The sequence below is a fragment of the Anser cygnoides genome, chromosome 1 (genome assembly GCF_040182565.1).
Source record: "Anser cygnoides isolate HZ-2024a breed goose chromosome 1, Taihu_goose_T2T_genome, whole genome shotgun sequence".
In the NCBI taxonomy this organism is placed as follows: domain Eukaryota; kingdom Metazoa; phylum Chordata; class Aves; order Anseriformes; family Anatidae; genus Anser; species Anser cygnoides.
Window position 1 is genome coordinate 44,541,010 of NC_089873.1, and position 19,442 is coordinate 44,560,451.

The following is a 19,442-nucleotide window of genomic DNA, read 5'->3' on the forward strand; positions in this document are numbered from 1 at the left end:
AAGACTCTTTAATCTTGTCTTTAAAAATTTTTAGTTATCAACTTGTGACAACATAGCTAAAAACTACAAATTTAAGCATTAACTTGACCACATTCCTTTATTACTATTAAATACTTACTGTTCTTACTCTCTGTAAACGACCCATGTATGTTTGAAATTAAAGTATTTTCTAGGAATGTAAACTCTATACTGCATAGGGAAACAGGGGTCTGTTGCTCCACCAGAAACTGTAAGGTAACCAATCGTCTTGAATGCTTTACCATTTCAGTCATGAACATATACCAGAGTTTTTTTAGTTCCTGTAAGGACTGCACTCCGCTCACTACTTTCTACTGTACAGTCAGCTGCTGAGGGGATGGTACTATCTGTTTTAATCTGTTTTAAGATTACTGAAGCATTTGCTCTGCTAAAAAAATAAGAAAGGTTATAGATGTTTACAAGTGATAAAGATACCAAAAAGACAAGTTTGAAAGTATTAAATCCAGTATCTTTAAGGATAATTAAAACAAGGATTATTACTTTATGGTTTATAGAAAGTGGAAGGAAAGATGCTTTGACATTTCAGTCCCAAGGAGATCTTAAAGCTAATTTCATCATTATGCTATTGTACTTAACAGTGTTGCTGGTCTTTGAAGCGAACAACACCAGCAGACTCAAGAAACACATTGCTATTAATGTTTTTTTTTTTTGTTCCACAGATTATCTTGACAGCTACCATCACAATAGAAAGTAGCCAATCTATTACTTCTCTGCTTGTGTGTAATGCTGTCTGTAGTTCAGAATTGCACACTGAGGGAACCAGAAGACATTAATCTACAAGAAGAGGTCAGGAAGTGTTCATTATATACAGCCAGTGGCTTTCTAATTTTATTTTATTTTTTTATCTTATCTAGATATCTAACAACTTCATTCATGGAACATGGTTTTTGGCTACAGATTCTTAACATTCTTTGCATTAAAGAGCACTAAATGTATGAGACTGATAAGTGCCTAGAAAAAACTGTACAGGAACCATTTTTCTTTTTTCTCCTTTCTAAAAAGATTTTCTCCCTCACTGATAACGTCTGTTGATGGCAATTTGTAGAAGGTAAGGAAGTTGCAACCCTTGAGTCATTATAGTCTAGTTCTTCCCCAAGTCTACATGTAGACTTGCTCTGCTCACCAAGGGCCAAACTTTCAGAAAACATACTCAAAAGTAGAAGACTGTAGAGTTGGGTTTTCCAAGAGCCACTGAATTAAAGCTTTTTTCCAACTGCGTGGGTTTATCTATTTTAAAAGCAGTGAAGCAGCATGAATTTTGGGAAGGCCACTAACACTTCCTTATTCTTGGTCTAATCCAGTTCTACTGCTGTTTTGCTAGAAACTTATTGTTCATTCACAGCAAAGAATCTGAAAATTCAAAGGTAGGCAAAATCATCTAATTTCAGAGAATACTAATCCTTGTCTGTATTTAGACAAGTATATTTTAAAACATCTAAGAACATTATAAAACGTTTACATACAGCTAAGATAAGCATTAAGGTTATCATTACTTTAAGTGGTAGCAAAGCAAGCTCTGCTACTGTTTAACTATTTTAATGGAAAAAAGTAAGTTCAACTACTACTTCAAAACTTATTCTGAGTAAGGAAAAGCTGCACTTTATTCTGAGTAAGGAAAAGCTTAATAGATAAAATCAGAATCTGAACAATCAAACAACAAATTTATTCTCAACTTAAGATAACATCCACAACTGAAACAAGGAGCATATAATACCTTAACAGCTCTGACCCCTTTCAATAAGTTGTAGGAATGTTTGTAAGCTGGGAATTTAATACTTTTTATTAATATTTGAGTAGTTTGGGCTCCATTCCAACTTTCCAAAAGAAAATATTTTTCTCCTTTTAAACTGTCAAGTTAACATCATTTTGTGTTACAAAGGCAGAATTCCAGACTGACATTAGATCACAAGCTGCAATAGTATTTTGGGTTTCTTCCTCAAAAGAAGTGAGGAAGCACAAATTCATTTTACCAACTAATAATTCAAGTTAAAAGAACACTGATATTCCCATTCTGGAAAAAACATCACAAGTTCTTGTACATGCAAGATTTAGTAGAAAACCTTGTCTCCTCTGAAATAAACACTGCTTCAACAATTGACCTGCATCATCTGTGCCCATTTTCAGGAGTATAAATACAACCATTAAGATTGACATTTCAGATCAATTCTACATTTTTTAGCATTTCAACCAGCAATTCAAGGATGGTAACTCAGACCCTAATTAGTCTTCCTCATTATCTCAGATCCTTGAACGCATTCCCTCATTGAGTTCATACTTACTGTTCGAAGGTCTCCAATGCGCTTTTCAAGTAGCATAGGCAGACCTTCTGGGAGGGCAGGCACCTGCTTGGGTGTCATGACCTGAGAGGTGTAGGTTGCCTGAGTGACATTTCCATTTTCTCCTGACAGCTCAGATACTGGGCTGCCATCAGAAGTGCCATCAAGCAACTTGTCAAAGTCAATGTCTCCCAACATCTCCAGGGCACTTTCAGCTTCTTGCAGGAGCTCACGTTCATTTGTGCTACCAAAAATGGAGAGGACAGGATCATTGATCCTAAGATTCAAGTCAGAGATATCATTTCCTGCACTGAGAGAGGAAGAAGGAATTTTACTAGGGGTAGAGGTTGCAATAGTCACTGGAGGTTTTGGACTAGATTCCTTCTTCCTCATGGCTTCCTTCTCCTTTTGAAATTTACGGATCATGGCAGCCAGAGAGAGTGAGTCTTTATAAAATTTCTTTTTCTTCTTTTCAGACTTGTGTGAATTTAAGGCCATTACTCTGTAGAGGAAAGAAATTTTTCATTAGAATGCATGTGACTTTGCTAAAGGTGACAAAGGCCTTGAAAAATTTGGGAGTTTAGCGCAATGAAAAAGTCAGCAATGGTAAACAAGTACTTTGTGTTTCCATCTTCAGACTCTTCTACCAATCATCTCAAACCCTTGCTTGTCATGTGATGTCATGTTCAACAGATTTTTTTTGTGGGCACACTAAGTTTTGCGTACATTAAGGTAAATCTCATTTACTCTAGACTTCTATTTAATTGTGGAGAAGTTGGCACAGTTGTTAAACTTACAGGTAGACTGATGCTACTAAAACACTTAAAACTTGCATCTCTGATTGATGAACAAGTGCCAGGTTGCCTTAAGTTTAGACACACTGCATATGTTAAAATAATTCTCTTCACCGCTAAGAATTTTGACATGCAGGGTCAACATCTATATACTACTCAAATTGAGCATCTCTCTCCCCAGTTCATCACCTTAATAAAAAAATACTATCAACAGATTTTCAATACCAACTTGAATATTTGTAATAAGACAACTTTCACTCAAGGACAATTTTACAGAAGCCATCATCTTAATCCTTCCATGCTAACCTCAGAATACCTTTGTGTGCTTTCCTGTGTTAAGAAACACACAGGATAATTAAGGTATGTTTGAAGTTTTCCAGAATAAAAACCTAGGGATAGGAAATTAATTTTCGTTAGAAGGTGGAGAAGAAAGATGCAATTCTTACTGTCAGAAAACTCTGGGTAGGACAATGATGGATAATGCTATTCATAGACTCAACATTTCCATGTTTTCCATAATTCATCTTTCCCTGTTTAACTCCTCATTCAGAATTTTAGGGGAGAAGAAAGTTAGTTCATAGGATTTACTTAAGGAAAAAAAAATTCAAAATCAAAACCTGTTAGCTACTAAATATAGCTTAACATTACAGTATCCTGAACAGCTATGATAATCTTCCTACCGCGTGCAATCTCTAAACCAAGCTTCATACACAATTCTAGAGTTCATCTGAAGAAAGAAACCTACCCCAACTGCTTAGGAACTTTCATTTTCCGAGGCTTCTTCTCCTTTTCCGTCCCTTCATCTTTCCGTTTGCGCTTCTTCATTCCACGATCTTCGCTTTCTTTTAACTTTGCTATCTACAAAACAGATTAAATAAAAGACAATGATTCTTCCATCCTAAAGCACTTTTACAGCAAGAAACCTTTAGTTTTCCTTACACTTTCCAATTTGGAGTCATGAGGAATATCTTGACGTGTGTAAAGACAAACAGTACAACTGCATTTACAGCAGCAATTGCAGTTACTGACAATTCTCCATCATTAATTGAAAAAAAAAAGTTACTGAATTCAGCGTTCTCAGTAAGAAAAATACTTTGAGGCACAGGCAGACTGATACCCAACCAGCGTGAGCAGCAGCCACCTGGGAAAACCAAACTTGCCCTACCTTCTTTTGCTACCAGTTTCATTGAAAAGTACAATATAGTATTGTATGGAACATATTTTTCACTAATTTACATCAGCAGTCTCCCCTCCAAACTTCTTGCCCATCCTTAGCTTACTTGCTGAAGCTGGGTGGGAAGGCAGAGTAGAGAAAAAGAACTTTCACGCAGTGCTAGCATTATGCAGCAACAGTCAAAACATTCCTGAGTTATCAACACTGTGTTAGTTACAAATCCAAATCACAACACCATACGGGCTTCTATGAAAACAGTTAAGCGCACAGAACAGTAAGCTGTTTGTGAAAGACAGTACATGTACCTTTAACATAGCTACTCCTATCTTCTGAATTTATTTTAATAGGTATTTTGCTCTAAGTGTTATGCTGAATATTAGGAACGATTTCAAATCCTTTTTTTTTTTCTGCAGAATTACAAAAGCAGTTAGAAAACTTATGCTTTCATCATATGTAATGAAATTCTTATAAAATTCAGGAATCATCTGTCACTTATTTAAGATGGATAGACAACTTGCATGCCTGCCTCAACAAGTAATTAGACTTCAGTCTTCAACAACTGAACAACCTGTGGACGTCAGGAGTTATTTCCTTAGTGTTTATATAACAGCCACAAAACAGAGGTTGTCATAAAACAATACTGCGTATCATTCTGCCTTCAGTCTCTTCATTTGAGGCATCCTAAGCATATCAAATCTTCCTGAGTGTCCACTAAGTTTGAAGTGCTGTATAAAAAGCATAATTAAAATCACTCACTTTAGGTGGCCTATGCTTCTTATCTTCTGCAAAGTCTTCATCCTCTGAGTCAGATGCCTGGCGGAACTGCAGTGTACCAGTGTTGATATAAAACCCTCCGTATTTGGTTGTCAGGGATGCAGGAACCAATTCATCATACTAGACAGGAAAAAAGAAAATGAGTTTATCATCACCTCTTAATAAAATGAACATGCAGTTCACTTACCAGTTCCTATACATGAAAAACTATACAGAAGTGTATTGAAAAAACTTATTGACTAGTGCACAGAACTCTAATATCATAGAACCACCTTCGTACTTCCACAATAATGCCTTTTTCTTGGAAGTAAAGATCTCAGCATTAAGAAAAACTGCTTTCTGAATGAAGTGAGGATGGGCAGAGGCTGCTTCTTCTGAGGAAAACACCTTTCAACATTTTTTTCCAAAATTCTCTCTCTGACAGCACGCTACATTATACTAGAAGTTAAACCACATGATACCTCAGCTATTTGAACAATGATATACCACCTGCCTACAAGCAATTTCACTACTTACTTCACTACTTACGAGTTGTTTTTGTCCTGACACTAGGTAGGTACATTGCTAATTATTTCTGTCTACTACAGCCTTACAGGCATACCAGTAACATCATTGGTCTAATACAAATTTTGTAAAAACACTGCCTCTATTGATTTTAAATGGTAGTTTCATAACTTTTATTGAACGTCCTTCAATTTTATCAGAGAATTCTATAGTTCAAACTAATAATACATTCTGTTACTCATACACTTATCTCTCAGCCCTTTAAGTTATCTGCAAATGATAGCTCTGAAGTTATTTCCAGAGTGTATTTCTCACCTTTTCAAAAAAAAAAAAAAAACCATCAATCACCATTTTGCAACAGAAGAAACCTAACCTATATCAGAATTTTATGAAATTGAATGTTATAACCAGGAAATAAGACTAGCGGAGTAGAGATGCTTAAAACAAGCATTAAAGTTCTCTGATGATATGCTTTTTTTCTTCCTTGAGAGCCACAGTAAAGCTCATCTTTTTCCTGATTATTTTTCATTAATACAAAAACTCTGCAGTGCATTTGACACACAGACTGTTCCAACACACTTAACTTTTCTTACCAACTCTAACCACAGTGCCTACTCAAAAACCTGTTTCTCGTACAAAGTTCTGTAGTTTTCTTTTGTCTGGGATAGCATTTTTAACATGACAAGCATAGCCACAGTATCTGCCAGTTTACTTCCAATTTTGTATGTTGAATATGACATCCCCTCTTCTACAAATACTACAACGTTAGGACTTGCTTTGTTGAAAATCAAATGTGTTTTCATTCTGTTTAGATAGTTAAAGCCACAAGAAGTTTCAACCTCTTTTAAGCACTACTTTGTATAGTACTTAGCTTATGTGAAGGAATTGCCAAGTTAGAATTACAAAGCAGTATCAAAAATATTGAAGTCAAAGGCATACGAAAAGTAGTCAGTATCAGGTAAAGTGGAAGATAGGATTAATCATATTTCTCAACTGGCAGCATTTTCAGATTATGACATTTTCCCCCAGTATTATAAAAAAAACTGTCAATCTCTATGAAATATATTGTAAACAGCAAAGTTTTGCAAGAGCTGAAAAGATGAGTAGATCCATTCAAGTTTTATGCATAAGTATCAAAAAAGCAAGCCATGACAGTGTTTGCAAGCAAACTGTGGGAAGGTTGCCTTGACAATGTCATTATCACCACACTGAAGGTCAAAGTTGTCCTGAACTACTCCAAATTCTAACTACTGGGCTTGGTTTTCAAATACTGAAAATGGTAAAATGGTGAGCTTAATAAACAACAAATAAAATTCTGTAAGCCACAGCCTGTCAAGAAGGATAAAAAGAATGCCTGAGACAAAGCTGCCGACGAAGATAAATAGGAAGCATTTTCAGGACCTACAAAGACTTACAAAATACCAAAAAGATACAATGACAATGCAGTGACTAAATCAATTTCTGTCCTTCTTGTGAAAGAAAGGGTAGGAGCATGACACACCTTAGATGTATGCACTCAGGCAGGGGAAAAGGCCTATTCTGAATTACAGCTGCAAGCAATAAATGTTTGGTAGCAAGGCCAAATGATTAAGAATTAAGTAGGATACTTGAGAAGGAGACAATGTGCTTGTTATTTTGAAGCTTGAACCAGCAGGCCTTCCACTGCATGTCTGTTAAGACACAATACCTGCCAGAATTCAACAGGTTGAAAAAATTAGTAGGGCAAGTACACACAGTTTTAACTGAAGACCTGAAATCACTTACAGGAAGGGAACACACACAGTGCGAGGCACAATCAGCTACCAGGTTAGTTCATTTCCCCTGCACACGATGAAAGTATAATGAAGATACTAATAGAGATACACTTTAAGAACTAAAAAGCCTGGGCTACCAAAAGCATTAAAAAAGAAAAAAGTTATGCAGAAGAGGAAAATAGTTTAACACTTAAACAAGTAAGCTGGGTAGAACAGCCTCAACTGGAGACATACGTGAATTTGATCTGAGTAAGTGATTAGAAATTTCAGTGAGTCATCACCTTTATCTTCTTAGAATAGAAGACTTAACATGCAGTAGAGGAAGGCCAAAAAAACAGAAAAGAAAAGCGATGACAATCTATGAAATACCCTGAGATCACATGAAAAACTAGTACAAAAAAGCGGGAGACTATTAATTGGATAAATTGAAAGCAAAGTGATTTAGTTATGGACTTGCCATTCGCCTAAGAGACCAGGAGAATCATGCAAAGTAAACTGAAGAGTGGAGGCTGGTCAAGAACTTCAGAGAAATCTGATGTTTTTCCACAGGCTCTCAGAACCAGCTTCATTAAGCACAAGGAGATGAAAGGGAAAGAAAATAAGTGATTATCCACAGTACTTAGCAGAGCAGGCATTTCCCTTTTGAGCTGACAGGGCACGAACTGAATTGGTGAGGTTGGGGCCATATGGGATCAAACCAGAAGAACACACTAGTTGCCAAGTTTGGAGGAGAAAGCACACAGTCAAAGCTGGGACCATTATTGTAAGTAGTAAAGAACAAATGCAGAGAAACACAGCAAAGACTTGGCTGCAGAGCAGTAAAGGAAGCCCTGGAGAACATAAAAGTAAGGATTAAAGACAGTCCACAAGTGAGAAAGCCATGAATCGCTGCAGATCATTAGTATGATCAACATGCTATGTGGCACAGATCCATAGGAACAAGTCAACTGCAAAGACAGAATTAATTTAATATACAGATGAACAAACTTCCATAACAGCCAGCAGCAAACAAGGTCAGCAAGACGTGGAAATGCAACTTATCAACTGAGGTTTCAACAGCTTCTGCTGAGGACTACGAATTTAATCTGACTTTCAAAAACCTTTTTGACATTCACTTCTCCTTAACCCTTGACAGAATTTACTTTTTTCTATCAAATTTTGAGTTTTCCTCAACCTACTGAACAAGGTATAACTTACAACTTTACATTTCATTTTCTTTCCAACCTACCTACCTACAAGGGGGTCCTACAGACTACAACATACCTCGTGTCTCGCCAACATAACCCATCTCCTATTGCCCTAATTCAACAGAAAATTTGAATACGATTGTATAAGATATAGGCAACAGCTAGATTAAACTTCATTTTGAAGTTTCTTCAGGATTTTCAATTAAACAGCATACAGCTTCTGCAACTTCTGAATCTTCTGATGAAATCATTTCAAGACTTTTGCTTTCAATTAGCTTTTTCTGTGCATGAAATCAGAGGATGCTCTTCTCTGATCCTATTATTTAAGGAAAATGGTTTAACCCCTTTCCAGTGGTCTAATCTTTCTTATACATACCAAGAGTACTGCATCCAGGTCTGGGGCCCCCAGCACAAGACAGATGTAGATCTGTTAGAATGGGTCCAGAGGAGGGCCACAAAGTTGATCAGAGGGCTTAAGCACTTCTCCTATAAAGAAAGGCTGAGAGAGCTGCGCTCAGCCTAAACATAAGGCTCTGTGGTAACCTTATTGCAGCTTTTCAATACTTAAAAGGAGCTTATAAAAAAAAGGAAAAGATGGAGAACAACTTTTTGCTTAGTCAGATAGCGACAGGGTAAGGGGGAATGGTTTTAAACTAAAAGAGGGGAGATTTAGATTAGAGGTTAGCAGGAAATCCTTCACTCAGAGGGTGGTGAGGCACTGGAACAGGCTGCCCAGAGAAGCTGTGGATACCCTATCCCTGGAGGTGTTCAAGGCCTTGGATGAGGCCTTGACCAACCTGACCAACCTGAGTGGCATCCCTACCCATGGCAGGGGGGTTGGAAGTAGATGATATTTAAAGTCCCTTCCAACCTGAGCCATTCTGTGATTCATATGACTCTACGGTATGTTTTCAGACAAAAAACAGAACTATCTTCTAGAAAAACAACATAATAGAATATGCAACGTAATCTTGAACAAGGTTAAGGGTGAACAATCCGTTGCTTTTCTAATCCAAGACGACATCAAAAACAAGCAGGAAGAACTTTCTAATGCTAAAGAAGGGTCCTCTTCCACAACCTATAGTTAAGAAGTTTTTTGTTTGTTTGTTTAAAATCCTGGGACAAAGGACAGCTGGCAAAACACAACAGAATAAGGCATAACAGACTATTAAATAAAGATTAACACATGGCTCAGGATAGTCTAGTCTACAATAGTCTCCTAGAATACCCCTAGCTGTTAGCAATAGTTAGTATATTGTAATCTGTCAGCCTACCTTGAGTCAAGTATCGATGTGTTATACATTGCCTTATTTTGTTCTTCCCCCAACCACCTTTGATACTCCTCCACCAAGTACCAGAGTCAGGCTAATAGCATAATTGACCTTCAGTACCCAGGAAGAAATTCTTGTTGCCTTGAAAATGTTTCAGCCTAAGTTATAAAATGCATGGCCACTCATGTGGCTACCTTTATCTGTTCAGCTTGATTCCTTCTGAGATTGAGCTCTGACACACACTGCATATTTAGCTGTAATAAAAACAATCAACTGTACTTTTAGTGTAATGTTTAACCCCTCCAGCTTTCATGTTTCAGAATTGCTAGAACGCCATTGAAAAGTTATGCTCTCCTTTCCCATTCATTTACCATGAACGTGACCTGCCACTTAAAACACTTCAGACAAGTGCTCTTATCAAAGATCTATGATTCTGGCAAGTTAAAAACTGCTTTATATTACAGCAATAGCTATGTTTGTTTTTTTTTTTTTTTTTCCAAAACACTCAACTTCCTCGTCCTGCTTAATAACGAAGACAAGTTGATCCTTGACCAGGATCTACTCCTCCAGAAGCTCCAATTACTATGAAAATAAACTTTGTGCTTTTCAAAAAAAATCAAGTTTGACACAAAAAAGGCAAAAAAATGCCGTACCTATTAGCAATATTATTTCTTATTTCTCACTCCAAAAGTCTTGACATTACCAATTTAAACAATACTACAAATGCCAGATATATGTTTGTTTTTTCAAGTACCTAAGCAGATGCTGAGCTTTGTTTCTGAATTGTCCCCCTGAATTCTTGAAGTACATGGAACAGTCCTAAGGTATCTGGTTGAAACACAGGCCAGAACACGAGATTAAAAAAATTATTTATTCCTTCCTAAAAATGGGTATGAGATTTTGTACTGGGCTTATGTGGCAAGGCTGACAGCAGGGGGGCTGCAGGGATGGCCTCTGTGAGAGGCCCCATGTCAGGTAAGAGCCAGTGCCAGCCAGCTCCAAAAGGGACCTGCCACTGGCCAAACCCGAGCCAATGAGCAACACTGGTCGCGCCTCTGTGAGAGCATATTGAAAAGAAGATAAAAAAAATGCTGCAGAGAAGCAGTTGGAGAAAGGAGAGAAAATGTAGAGATAATCAGCCCTGCAGCCCCCAAGGTCAGTGCAGCAGGAGGGCAGGAGGTGCTCCAGGCAGGCAGCAGCAGTTCCCCCGCAGCCTGTGGAGAGGCCCCTGGTGGAGCAGGCTGTCCCCCTGCAGCCCATGGGTCCCACACGGAGCAGATCTCCACGCTGCAGCCCGTGGAGGAGCCCCCGGTGGAGCAGGTGGATGTGGCCTGGAGGAGGCTGCGGCCCATGGAGAGCCCCCGCAGGAGCAGGCCCCGGGCCAGAGCTGCAGCCCGTGGAGAGGAGCCCACGCAGGAGCAGGGGGTCTGGGGGGAGCTGCCGCCCACCCGTGGGGGACCTACGGTAGGTCCAATGGTACAGACCTATATTGGAGCAGCCTGTGGAAAACCCAAGTAGGATCAGTTTGGGAAGGACTGCATCCTGTGGGAGGAACCCCATGCTGGAGAGTGAAGAAAGTGACCATGAAGGAGAAGAGAGAAAGTGTTATGGACAGGCTGCGATTTCCATTCCCCTGCACCACTTGGGGTAGTACAGTGGCAGTAAAGAGGCAGAAGATAGATGGAGGGGAAGTGGTTTTAGTTTGCTTTTAGTTCTCACTACTCTAGGCCGCTATTAATTGGCAATAAATTAACCTTCCCCAAGTCAAGTCTGTGTTGCTTGTGGCAGCAACTGGTGAGCAATCTCCTTGTCCTTATCAAAAGGCACAAGGTTTTTTTCACTGTATTTTCTCTTCCTGTTCTGCTGAGAAGGTGGAGTGAGAGCAGCTGTGTGATGCTTGGCTCCCTCACAGTGTTAGACCACAACAGTATATAGTTGTATACAGTATACGGTTCTGCATTAAGCAGAACAGTATCTGCTTTGTTTGGTACTTCGCTTTACATCCTTATTTATCTTGTAGGGAAGAGGGGTACAAAGTAAAGAAAATCTCCTAATTGAAGTTTATCCCTTTATTCATAAGGATGCATATGACGTGTCAGCTGCCATCTACCTTGAAGACACCTGGGAAGCATGCAAGATATCTTTTATTAAAGGTGACACTGTGCACTACTCCCCAACCACTGGGCAAAGTGACAGTAAACAAGGAAGACAGGACAGTAATAACACAAATCCATAGCCAAGGAAACAGTTAATAAGTGAATCTCTTAAAAAAAACAACAAAACTTTAATGCACCCTCATATATTTAGTGAGGATGAGGTTTGTTACAGAGGCCTACAAAAGCAGCTTTTCCCCTGTGAAAAATACAGCAAAGCTAAATTTATCTCTCAATCCAACATGGAGGATGTTTAATGATAAAACCTATGTAACATTTCTCCTGTATAAGCCTCTATAGCATTAGCACATCAATAGTTTGGGTCATTTTGTTTAAGAATCAGTATTTTTTCTTGAGAAAAATGTGTTCCATAGCTAGGTATAAAAATGCTTCTTAAAGTAAGAAGGATGGGAGAGCAACATCAAGTGGGCCTAGAACATCATCCGGCCCAGGACTCCACAAAAAAAAAAAAGAGCTAAAAATGACAACCACCACACTGAGCTCTGCCATTCCCCCAGTAGGTACCACTCTCACTGGGAAAGAGCATCGGAGCTAATCGAGATTCTTGAGCAAGATGCTGTTACTGACAATCAGGTTGAAGTTTTAGATCACAACACCGGAACTCTTGAGAGGATGCTATGGTGGGAGAGAAGAGGATATTAAATCTATCACATCTTTAATAACCCTAGAGATTACAAGATGAAGCAAATCAAATTTATCCTGCGAACAGGGGAAACTGTATACCACAATACAGAATTTTTGCAAAGACTAAGCCCTTAAATTACAGTAAGTCTTCCAGGAAAACCAAACAGGTAACAACTACTTTACCAGTGTGTTCAGAATCACTACAAATGAACATAAGCCTCAAAAGGCTGTCCTTTAAAGAGGGTCTGAGCTCTTGAGGCAAGATGTAGCTAAACAAAAATGAGCTCTTCCTAATCTGAAGTACCTGTTTTGGAAAAACTTCCCTTGAATGAGGAAACACTAGCAGATTAGTTTCCTCTGCACAGCAGCAGAGGACTCATACACCAGTGCTTAGAAGGCTGCTGTGAAGTCGTGAATATAGAAGACTGGTTTAAATACATGGCCTTGGGTGTCCAAACTACTGAACTGCATGCTACCCAGTCAACAACTCCACTGCTCTTGGCATTCGTGTTTTGCCTCAGTTCCTGTCAGTATGGCTGCTTCAAGACAACTTATACTGCTTACAGATTTCTAGATGGACTGTTCTCCCTCTGTGCTCATCTACCCAACAATGGGGAAGGTGCTAGGTGGTCTTGGCTTTGGATGTGCAGGTGTTCTTACCTACAAGTAAGAGGTAACAGCATACTTGTCCACTAAACGCCATGTATTACTTCAGATGCCTGTTCTATATGACAGCAGAAAATTCAGAGAGCACCCCTTGGAACCTCTATCAATATAAAGCTTACATAGTCATGAAGGCATGCAACCAATCAAATATTCAGAGCTCATCAAAAAAGCAAGCAGCCCAGCCAAACCAGGCGCACAGGCAAGTGTACACATGTCCATGCAAGAAGAATACAGGGGAAGCAGAAACCTACAGAGCACCATTCTGCAATGAATGTTGTTGTGGGCAATTTATGATACAGCAAAACCCATTTTTAACGTGGAAGCAGTCAAAACAGTGAGGAGGGACAGCTTTGTTTGCAGTTTATAAATACTGTTACTACTGCAGAAGTCAACTGTTAAGCAAAGATTAGGACTTAACCTCAGACTAGCTGCTACAGAACAGCTAGAAACACCTGCAAGACTGTTTTAATGTAAATTTTATCTGGAATGAAGAGTTCAGTACTGACTTCATACTGTCAAAATGTTCAACCCTAAAATATCTACTGAAGCACAGATTTCCCACTTGTCTGCAATTGCATTCAGAGGGGAAAAGCCACTTCTAAACAGGCTTTAAAAGCTAACAAAATTATCCAGCGAGGATGGCAGGGTTAAAAACCAGCATATATACTAGATACATTCAAAGCACATTGCAACCTGTAACCATGCACTTATTCCCATAAGAGGAGACAAGTCTGAAGAATAAGTGACGCAAGAATCATCTGTGTCACTTAGGGTAATATGTACCCAGGTACTTTCCCTCCAATATTTTCCTTTGGCTGGCTTCATGTTCCAGTCCACTGAATTGCTCTTCAAGAGCCCTTACCTCTCTGTGTTCGGTAGCCACAAAGACTTTGAAGGTCTTAATGACGCCATACTGCTGAAGTCTTAAATATGCAGTAGACAAGTACTGATTCTTTCCAGAGTAAACAATGAAAGCAAATCTGTAAGAGCAGTAAGAATCTCACGCACAGTCTTTTTCACAGAAGGTGGGGCCACTGGCAACCTAGTCCCAAGCCCATCCTGCTCTGTAAGGAGAGGTACTAGTGTGCTTTAAGGACACTGACCAGAAAAATCCCTTAAGCAGCCTGCTATTAGAGCTTTCCAAGAACCTTCCTCCAGAAATACATACCCTGTAGCTGCTTGTACTCCAGCCTTATTGAAGTCCATTACCTGAGAATCATGTCATTATAAGATTCCCTGCACTTGACCCTGGTCCCTCCCCCTCAAAAAAAACCAGAGAGGAACGATTGCATTCCTGGATCCTTAGAGAAACCAAATACTGTTACATATGCCATTTGTTATATGCATCTATGTTACATGTACAAAATTGCTTAATCGCAAATGGATCCAAAGGAAGCAGAATTCATTAAATCACTTAGAGTGCCTGCTTTTAAAAACAGGTCTAGTTTTACTGGTTTCATTTCTTCAATAGCATTTTATAACGTTACTTCAACGGTTGGTTTTAGAAAGAAGCTCTCTCTAATGGTACAGAGTAAATCTGTTTCAGTCCCAAAGACTTCAGACTTTCTTTCACACCTGTGACAAGAAAAATGCCTACATACAACTCTAAGGAAGCTTTCAACTATTTTTTTCCTAGGATACAGAGGGAGACAACAGGACTCCAATCCTGGAGCATTTCAAGAAGTACTCATATGCATTCTCAAGTGTTTGTGTCCTGGACATTAGAGGGTTTTGTATGTTTAGGAAAGTATGTCTTCCAAAAGGAAATAAATCTAGGCTGGGCCTGGCTCTGCATTTCTCAGGGTAAACAGTGATTTAATAGCTGGACACACAGAAGATGAGCAAAACAGACACGTAGGCTTTCCTTCTGGACATATCCCATTTGCATCTGATAGAATGAGAGATTTTGTTGAACTTAACTCCTACATTACAGAACCCTTAAGCTCTGCAACAGCGACTTAAGACTGCAGCTGGTATGCGGTATATTTTTTTCTTCTGTGGATAGAGATGGGAATGAAAGACAGAAAACAGAGATAGCCTCTCACTAATCTGAATTTATAATGCAGACTAAGCATAATGATTTGTTCAGGAGAGCAAGCTTTAAAGAATACACCATTCTCCCCAGTAGCTTCCACAGCTACCACATGACACAACCATCTGGTCCTCTGACAACTGTCTTTTGTATGTTCTTGCAGGAGCCTCACAAGAGATATCAGAAGTAAATGCTCCTGCAAATCTAATGGATCTGCTGCTGGTAGCAAGAACAGCATCAGAAGGCGGCACAGTATAAGAAAACTAAGTGGTCAAACCTGATAGACTCACATACAGCTCTGACAGAGACCTGTACATGTACTGAATATTAATCCAAACCACGTATCAGATCTGTGATAGGTCACAATAACTTTAGAAAAAAATCAAGGTACAACTTAGGTCCTATATCATAAGACATCAGAAGTGATGATGGTTGTCTTCAGCAAGAGTGAGAACCCAGGTAAGCCTATAGGCTCAACTGGTTTCTCAGCCAGAGCGAAACATCTGTTTTTACTGATCTGAATATCAGAATCTGACCATTGGAAAGCAAACAGTCTTAGGCCTCCAAATTGTCCCAGTAGCACAACCAAAAGCTGAGGGATATGATAAGTGTTTAAAAATTTATGAGTTTAAATTTTAGTTGACATTGCCAATATCAATCTAGACTAGGAAAAAGGACAACAAATAAATACAAGCTATGATAAGCATCTACAGTAAACTCACTTTCCACACAACTTGCCCATGTGCCTTCAGACTGACTTCACCAAAACAGTACGGAAAGATGAGCTCAGCCTACTACCCACTGTGGTAAATCGCTGAACTTCTCTTGCTCAAGAAGGTACCAGCTCTGCAGCATGCCTTCTGTGTAGCCCATACTGTTCTCAGCAGTATTCAGTGCAACAGCTATATGCTAGAAGCCTCACAGCTCAGTGTTCACAGGATTTCTTTAAAGTTTTATAACCTTCCCAGATCTAATACCCCCATTCAAACTGAGACTCAGCATAATATATGTTAACCAATGCACTTCACTTCTATGCTTCTCTTACTCTTTTCTCAGGATTCCTTTTCATCATCATGTCTCCCACTCAAACTTCTAGCACTCTTCTTTTCAGAGCAGCAATCACAGCTGCTTTCTCCAGTGTCACTGAGCAGAGGAAACCGAATGCTGGCTAATATGTCAGGTAGTGTTTTTCAGTTGTTTTTGTTCATTTTTACTTGAATTAACAGTACATCTGGCACCTAACAAAGAACTATAGGAGATTCCCAAAGCTTTTATCATCCACTTGTTCTTCCAAGCTTCTTCCTCATTTTCATTATTTCCTGTATCACCTTTAAGATACCTTCAAGTGCCTTCTTATAAGCTTCCAAATAGCCTGATATTGCCTGCAACTAATTTATTTTTTCCTCTTACCTCATTTGAGATGTGTTCTCATTTCTGAAAAACATTCAGATGAAATAAGCTGTAAAACCCTGCATTTCAAGCAAGCTATTTTATCTCAATTTTGTCAGACACATTCAGTGAATGTTTAGAATTACCAACTTATCCTTATGGGTTTTGGAGAGCAGAATAGTCTCCTGATCTAATACTGGAAATCTAACACCAGTATTAGACTAATAATCCAGACAGCTAGTACAAGAAAATAACAGAGACAGTATAATTTCAGATCACAGTAAATAAAGTGCACAAATACAAGTAACTTCATTTCTAGAACTGTAAAATTAAATACGCAATATAGTAATGGCTGTCTTAATTCTTGGAGTGCATAATGACATCTGAATCTCGCTGCTGAGAGTCTCTCTGAACAAGACTACAAATACAACTGTTCCTTGGATGTCCAAAGTAACAGGCCCTTCGGATTCACATGGGTTATACACGGGCACAAAGTATTTGCCCTCACCTTTTCCCCCCCCCCTCTTTATCAAAAGATAAATATCTTATTTCTCATTGCTACTTTAATGAGGTTTACTTACTGCTTCAGAATTATCAATGAAAGGGTCTGTTTCATCATAACCATAACCTATATCAATTAGATCCTGCAGGCGATCCTTCCGATGTTTGTGGGGCTTTCCACTCTGGGGGGGGAAAAAAAAAGTGTTACATCAGTTGAGAAGAGAGTAAGAGTAAGCAAAGTACTGAAGTCTACATAATATAAGACATTGGAGGGATAGTCGTTCAGGGAATTAGCAGAGTTTCGCTTGCTTTCACAGTTCCTTGAAAATAGTCTATGTGAATAAAAACCAGAAGGCTTAACTTTCATATAGGAAGGAATTCCTACAAATATGCTAAAAAAATACTGTACAATAGCCTTACCAGAATCATTTCTGAAAGGTATTCACTAGCCACCTGGTTTCTGGGTGACTGCGATACTCCTAACATTTTCTGTTTAGAGATGTTTCTCATGCTTTTAAAACTTCTGTTAGTGATAAAAGGACTGAGATAATTTAAGAAGTGTTAAGTTTTTCAGTATGCTACAGGGTCATTACAAAGGAAGAAAAATAGCCTAGCATTCGCTAACACGCTCTCCCACAAAAGATGGATTGCTTCTCTACAACAAAGTGAAGCCTAAGCCAAAACAGAAAGATATTGATCTGGTACTTGCAGATATGGTGTGTATGCGTTTTCAAGAAGTTATAGCATTCACGTAACACAACTGAAGAAAAAGATACTATGCTGAAATCCTTTGAAATGCAAGAATCATCTTGGTTGTTAAGCCCAGACATGATAAGGTTATTTGAGTAAGTTAAAGCCAGAAACTGCAGTGCAGACTGTGGGATTCACTTACCCTAAAATTTCTGTTTGAGCTTGGTGTGACTTTCAACTTGACTTAAAAATAACACTTTTGTATTAGAAAAGTACTCAGGTTAAACTGAAGTTTACTTTCTCCTAGACGTATCTATAATTTACAGCTACAAAAACAGCAATCTGCTTATGATATAAGGCCTAGCTCTCTGACACCTGCATATTGTGGAAATTGTCTATATATAATTCTCAAAGATAAAATTCTCCTGAAGGCACCACCTTTACTAAAATAGTAGCAAGTTCTTCCATGAATTCAGGACTTGCTCCCCAAAATTTCTCAGCAGTTCCAGGCATGTTTAGAATGAATCTCTCTCTTCATTTGTAGGATCCATCCTATTACAATCAAACAACTATGCAGATATTGTTCAAAAGAGCTATCATCTTTGCTTTTATAAGCATAAGCATCCAAACACCTCCATGTTAACAGTATATTGCAGAGTTTAAGTTTATACATATAAGCAAAGCATGTGCTCTTGCAAGCAAACAAGAATCTCTCAGGTATAATTAAACAAATAAACACAATAGTCCTACAAAAAAAATCAAAAGTGAGTTCCATTTCTAATTTGTGTTTCCAAACTATATAATAGTATTTCTAACCCTTCTTATCATTCCTGTTATCCCTTATTCACCTGAATATGATTAGCTATATGACTATATAGTGACTGTACGTTCCCAAAACATGCAGTTTTTTTTTGTTGTTTTTGCTTTGTTGTTATTTGTTAAGTTTGTACTAAAGAAGGAAATCTTAGAAAAAGAGGTAGAACTTAACTCTTCTTAAACTCCAGTGCATGTCATGAAAGTTTGTAATTCTCACGACTCTGAGGCACCTGCAGGCTGTCTAAAGAGCACTATATAAACTACACTTTACTACAGTAATGAGATAGCAGAGGCAAAGTGCAACCCACCTCTGTACCATCTCTTTTTAAGTCCAAGTAACAATTACTAAAAACAGACAAGTGCTCATTGTTCATGAGTTCAAATCTTTCTGCGCCAACGGCTATTTCCGTGTGTACGGCCATTTAAAAAGACTTCTCCCATCTAGTCGATCAAGGGAAACCAGCTGATGTGATCTTTTTGGATTTCAGTAAAGCTTTTGACACAGTTTCCCATAGGATCCCACTGGACGAAATGTCCAGTGTACAGCTGAACAGAAACATCACACGATGGGTGAGCAATCGGCTGACAGGCAGGGCTCAAAGGGTTGTGGTAAATGGGGCCGCATCAGGATGGCGGACAGTCACCAGTGGGGTCCCCCAAGGCTCCATTTCAGGGCCAGTCCTCTTCAATGTTTTTATGAACGATTTGGATGTAGGACCAGAAGGTGTTTTGAGCAAATTTGCTGATGATACTAAGCTTGGAGGAGTTATTGACTCT

At 38.7% G+C, this 19,442-nt stretch overlaps 1 protein-coding gene across 1 annotated transcript in view; it reads right to left on the reverse strand.

The window, feature by feature from the left end:
• UBN2 (ubinuclein 2) overlaps window positions 1–19,442 on the reverse strand; it is a 49,077-nt gene that overhangs the window by 19,865 nt on the left and 9,770 nt on the right. Inside the window, exons 3-6 of the mRNA XM_048078834.2 lie at window positions 17,240–17,341; window positions 5,040–5,177; window positions 3,855–3,967; window positions 2,319–2,817 (exon numbers count right to left, since the gene is read on the reverse strand). Of these exons, the coding sequence (XP_047934791.2) occupies window positions 2,319–2,817; window positions 3,855–3,967; window positions 5,040–5,177; window positions 17,240–17,341 (852 nt within the window). The remainder of the gene's footprint in view (window positions 1–2,318; window positions 2,818–3,854; window positions 3,968–5,039; window positions 5,178–17,239; window positions 17,342–19,442) is intronic.